The sequence below is a fragment of the Lacerta agilis genome, chromosome 1, assembly GCF_009819535.1.
Source record: "Lacerta agilis isolate rLacAgi1 chromosome 1, rLacAgi1.pri, whole genome shotgun sequence".
Classification (NCBI taxonomy): domain Eukaryota; kingdom Metazoa; phylum Chordata; class Lepidosauria; order Squamata; family Lacertidae; genus Lacerta; species Lacerta agilis.
Window position 1 is genome coordinate 10,239,846 of NC_046312.1, and position 6,000 is coordinate 10,245,845.

Sequence of the window (6,000 nt, forward strand, 5' to 3'; positions counted from 1 at the left end):
CAGCACAGAAAGGCGAATAAAACCAAAATTTTAGGAAAATTATATATAATTATAGCAGTGCTTTATTACGGTAGTTATTACAATTATTTGCTTGCATTTTTTTAAATTTTTATTCTAGTTACATGTCTTATACCAGGGGTGGCCAACTCCCAAGAGACTGTAATCTACCCCTGTTTTTTAGGGTTCAGCTCAAAGTTGTTGACCTTTTTGGGGGATGAGGAATGCCCCGTTTTTTAGGGGTTCGGTTCGTTTTTAGATTACTGACCATATTATGTAAACAGCAAACAAAAACAGCTTCAAAAAACAGAAAAACTCCCCCCCCCCGACAGAAAGCCCCCACATGGCTGAAAAACTCAGTTTCCCAGGATCCTCAGCCCTTGCAAAGGAACTACTCACCATGCAAGGGAACTGTTTCCAAAGCTCCTTTGCAACAATCAGCTGGCGCAACACACACACACACAGTGGCTGGCTGCTGGTTGGCAGAGGTCAATTGTTATTTAGATTTTGGGAGGGGGAGAAAGACCAGTAGTTGAGCTTTTTTAGGAGAGCTTTTTTTTTTCCTTTTAGGCTGCTGATAACCATTAAATTATTATTATTATTTGCTTCTGGGGGGCAGGTGCCCCCCTGCCCCCCCCCCCCGGGTATGCCCATGAGAAGTAGCGGTTAGCTTAGCCTACTATTTTACATGTCAGGAGAAGGGAAAGGAGTCACTGAAGGGAGATTTCTGTTGCTGAAAGAGGAAATATTTCAAAGAGTCTGCAACATCGCATGCTTTCTGGATGTCTTTTAAGCTGGACCCCTGCCCGCCCCCCCCCCCCGCCCCCACACTTGGTGACCAATTTCCTTTCTGGTTTCTCACTAAGGAGTGTGATGGAATTCTTGCACCACAACCAAAAAAGGTCAAGTTCCTCTCTAGCTCTTTGTTTGCTTAAAGATGGTATTTGACATTCAGCTGAATTTATAAGAATTACAAACAGTGGCATGCAGGCTAGAAATACGAACCCCACACTATAAATCAGGAACTGTACAGCACAGTACTGCTTGTCTCCTTTTTCTTCTTTGGTTGTCACTTTTCACTTTGGGTTGCTGCTCAATTTCTTTCTAAAGCAGGCTTAGGCAAACACGGCCCTCCAGATGTTTTCAGACTACAATTCTCCCTGACCACTGGTCCTGTTAGCTAGGGATGAGTTTGCCTATGCCTGTCTATCTCAATATTACCCTTTCCACTAATTGGTGCACACGTTCCTGTCCTCCCCTCCAAATACTGACATTTCAGATCCACCATCGTTATTCTTACACCCTGCTCCACCACTTTCTCCATATTAACTGCCCATCGTCCTGTCCTTTTGAGCCTGCATGCCTCTAGTCCATCAGTCTGTTTCAACAGCAGCCATCAATATGCCTTTGCAAAATTTTGCAAACAAGGCATGAAGACAACTGTCGTCCCCTAGTGTTTATTCCCAGGAAGCACCTGTGAGCACAGATATTTCAGCTACCTGTCACAGCCATACTGCAATCGCTTAAATTGCACACTTGCCCTTGTCCAAATCTGTACCTTTTCCTTGCATTGTGTTTATTTTCCTTCATCGACCCTCTTTCACTTCTGGCACTTGCTGCCTCTGCCTTGATCTGTATTGCTCTTTGGGGGCTGGGAGTCCTGATCTAGCTTTGAAAGAAAGCCCTTGGATTTGCCATTTTCATATTGCTTTGAGAAGCCGTAACTCCTTTACACACAGGGACAACTATGTGGTTGCTTGCGGAAAATGCTTGGCTGCAAATTTCCTCACTACTTCACGCATCTCGGGACTGAATAATGACAGTGGTAACAGATGTCAGTATTAAAAGCTTGCCCTCTATGTTTTGGACTACAATTCCCACCATGTCAGCATGAGGGCACCAGGTTGACAAAAGGTATGTTATATTAATCTCTCAAAAAAAAGGGCTCCATTTTGAAATGGCCAGTTAGTTATGACGTTGAAATGTGAGGTGAGGACAAAAGCACTCTGGACTGCTCAGAGACCGTCTTTTCTCCTGTTACAACTACAGCATTGGAAGGTGAGCCTGAAACACGATGTTGGGGACTTAAAAAAACAACAACAACCCTTCCCTCAAATATTGCTTTTATTTCAGTTATTTCATCTACCTCAGTCAACTCCCCCTTTCCCCTCATCCTGCTGCGTCATCGTAACCCCCCCCCCCCCCGCGCGCGCGCTCTTGGAATGTTCCCGACGCCGTTAGAAGCAAGTAGAAGGCGCTCGAGCTTCAAAGTTAAGTAGAAAGATGACGGAACTTTTTTTTTTTTTTTTTGGTCGCGAGCCGCTGAGGGGCGCGCCCGAGCTATTTTGCATAACGGCCTCCCAGAAGGCGTCTCGAAGAGCCAACGCTTTCGTCCCTCCGAGCCCCTATTGGTTGCCGGTGACATCAATCCTCTCCGTCCGATCTCGAGCCCTGTGGAAACTTCTGGTTGGGACGGGCAGGGGCGGGAAGGAGGCATAGCGGAGCGATTGGTCAGAGGTCCGCGGTGTGCGTCACGATTGGCCGAGCGCGTTCTGGCAGGTTCCAGAAGCGGGAGCGCCGCGGGTATAAAAACTGAGGCGAAGGCGACGGCAACGGCAGATCGCGCCTCAGAGCCAAAGCGAGAGCGTTCGTTGTGAGGGAAGCGGCGGGCGAGATAAAGCTAAAACCAAAACCGTGAAGGACTTTCCAGTCGGCGGAGCTTTCGAAAGGTACCTGACCGCGTTCCTGCAACCATGTCGGGCAAAGCGCCTGCCATAGGCATCGACTTGGGCACCACGTACTCCTGCGTGGGGGTCTTCCAGCATGGGAAGGTGGAGATCATCGCCAACGACCAAGGCAACCGCACCACGCCCAGCTATGTGGCCTTCACGGACACCGAGCGGCTCATTGGGGATGCAGCCAAGAACCAGGTGGCCATGAACCCCAACAACACCATCTTTGACGCCAAGCGCCTCATCGGCCGCAAATTCGACGACCCCACCGTGCAGTCTGACATGAAGCACTGGCCTTTCCGTGTTGTGAGCGAGGCAGGGAAGCCAAAGGTGCAGGTGGAGTACAAGGGGGAGACAAAGAACTTCTTCCCTGAGGAGATCTCCTCTATGGTGCTGACCAAGATGAAGGAGATAGCCGAGGCTTACCTTGGGCGCAAGGTCCAGAGTGCTGTCATCACGGTGCCTGCCTACTTCAACGACTCGCAGCGCCAAGCCACCAAGGACGCTGGCACCATCACGGGGCTCAATGTGCTGCGTATCATCAATGAGCCCACGGCAGCTGCTATTGCCTATGGCTTGGATAAGAAAGGCAGTGGCGCCGGCGAGAAGAACGTGCTGATCTTTGACCTGGGAGGTGGCACTTTTGACGTCTCCATCCTGACCATCGAAGACGGCATCTTTGAGGTGAAGTCTACCGCAGGCGATACTCACCTGGGTGGGGAGGACTTTGACAACCGCATGGTGAGCCACTTTGTGGAGGAGTTCAAGCGCAAGCACAAGCGGGACATCGCTGGCAACAAGCGGGCAGTCCGGCGGCTGCGCACAGCCTGTGAGAGAGCCAAGCGCACCCTCAGCTCCTCCACCCAGGCTTCGATTGAGATTGACTCATTGTTTGATGGGATTGACTTCTACACGTCTATCACCCGTGCCCGCTTTGAGGAGCTCAATGCCGATCTTTTCCGTGGCACCCTTGAGCCTGTGGAGAAGGCCCTGCGTGATGCCAAGCTCGACAAAGGGCAAATCAATGAGATTGTGCTTGTTGGTGGCTCCACCCGCATCCCCAAGATCCAGAAGCTGCTGCAGGACTTCTTTAATGGCAAAGAACTCAACAAAAGCATCAATCCTGACGAAGCTGTGGCCTATGGCGCTGCTGTGCAGGCTGCTATCCTGATGGGGGACAAGTCAGAGAACGTGCAGGACCTTCTGCTTCTTGATGTGGCACCACTGTCACTGGGTATTGAGACAGCTGGTGGTGTGATGACCGCCTTGATCAAACGCAACACAACTATTCCCACCAAGCAGACCCAGACCTTCACCACCTATTCAGACAACCAGAGCAGTGTGCTGGTGCAGGTGTATGAGGGCGAGCGGGCCATGACCAAGGACAATAATCTACTAGGCAAGTTTGACCTGACAGGTATCCCGCCAGCCCCCCGCGGTGTTCCTCAAATTGAGGTCACATTTGACATTGACGCAAATGGCATACTCAATGTCACTGCGGTGGACAAGAGCACCGGCAAAGAGAACAAGATCACAATTACTAATGACAAGGGCCGCCTCAGCAAAGACGACATTGACCGTATGGTCCAGGAAGCAGAGCGTTACAAGGCAGAGGATGAGTCCAACCGGGAACGGGTGGTTTCCAAGAATGCCCTTGAGTCCTATGCATACAACATCAAGCAGACGGTGGAAGATGACAAGCTGAAAGGCAAGATTAGTGAGCAGGACAAGCAGAGGGTGCTTGAGAAGTGTCAGGAGGTGATCAGCTGGCTCGACCGCAACCAGATGGCTGAGAAGGAAGAATTTGAGCACAAGCAGAAGGAGCTGGAGAAGCTTTGCAACCCCATCATTGCTAAACTGTACCAGGGTGCTGGAGGAGCTGCGGGGGCTCCAGGCGGTGGGCCCACCATTGAAGAGGTAGACTAAACTACCATAGACTGGACTATAAGAGCAATTGCCATCATCTGCTCTTCCCTTTTTCTTCAGTCAGTGCTATTGCTGGAGGGATTTTCCTGTGTGTGTGTGTATGGGAGGAGGTTGTTAACTTGCTCTCTACCAGGGGAAGAAAAGCCAGCTTAAAAGTTTGTTGCAGATAATGTTTGTCTTTGTATTCAGATATCCATGCTAGTCTGTATATTTCTGTTTCTTTATGTTCACTGTTTTTTAAAGTATCCACTTGAGCATTACAATTGAGGGAGAACCATTTCAAGAGAGCATGGAAAATGTTAAAACATACCCCAAAGAAAGGTTTTACTTTTTGAAACTATTTGGTCTGGTTATTTTAAAATTTTGGTAATAAAAAGTTACTTGAAGCTTAACAATACCCTCCTTTTTCATTTTAAAAGTAAATGGTTTATGGGATAGAAGCGGTAGCAACTGTGGGTTTTACTTAAGTGCTCTAGCAGGAAAAATAGTTAAGCACTTGCACTCCTGAAATGATTGTTGGGTTACAGGAAGAATATTTTATTGGTGGTCTGGCTTAGTCTGTTACTACTTGGTACAACTTTGCCACTAACCTTGATTAAAAAAAACCCAGACAGAAATGCAGTAGTAAACCTTTCTGTCACTGTATATATGTACTGGGACACGATTTACAAGTCACCTCTCAGTAATGCAGTTGTTAAAGGTACAGGAGCTGTTAGGAAAAAGTGGCACCCAGTTAACTGCAGTTAAGCCTTGTTTTGATTATCTTTAAAACTAGACACTCAAATGGGTTAAAGATTTTTGCACAATTGCCATCTGGTCTAATGTCATAAAACATAGATCCTTTCAACAGCTTAAGTGTTTTACTTCTGGCAGAGTCCAAAGCTAATTGGTTTCATACATCAGGGAAACTAAAGAGCCTTATTAAAAATACTTAATAGAGGAGCTTTCCTTTATAATTAGCTTTACTATGTAATCAAACCAGCTCAGGAGCTGACAACTGCATAAAAACAGTTTGCTAACAGGGTGGAGCCAGATGCAAATGCTTGCATAAACTGGTTTTGGTATCTTATCTATCTGAAGGGATGAAACAAATGGGGTCAGAACAGCAAAAAGAACCAAGCTGGGTAATATTAATCGTAATAACTATTTTGGGGAGATCCTAGTTACTCATGAAGTAATAACTTCCCAAGTGCTGGTGGTGACCCTTGTGAAATATTTAACGTTAACAGCTTGTAAAACTGCTTAGCTAGTGGAGCAGAAGAGCTCTGTGTTGTGAGCTGATCTTGTCCACATATGGTGAAATCAAGGGCTGTAGCAAACTCCGGTTTAACTGATTTTATGTTAA

The 6,000-nt window shown here is 47.5% G+C and overlaps 1 protein-coding gene across 1 annotated transcript; it reads left to right on the forward strand.

The window, feature by feature from the left end:
• The first annotated feature begins 2,499 nt into the window (after window positions 1-2,499).
• On the forward strand, window positions 2,500-5,047 carry HSPA2 (heat shock protein family A (Hsp70) member 2). Its single transcript, XM_033137398.1, has one exon. The coding sequence runs from the start codon at window positions 2,751-2,753 to the stop codon at window positions 4,653-4,655; it is 1,905 nt and encodes a 634-aa protein (XP_032993289.1). The 5' UTR covers window positions 2,500-2,750; the 3' UTR covers window positions 4,656-5,047.
• The last annotated feature ends 953 nt before the right edge of the window (window positions 5,048-6,000 follow it).

What these genes read in the sequence shown, in the direction of transcription:
- HSPA2 (XM_033137398.1), top strand. Translation starts at nt 2,751, where the DNA reads ATGTCGGGCAAAGCGCCTGCCATAGGCATCGACTTGGGCACCACGTAC.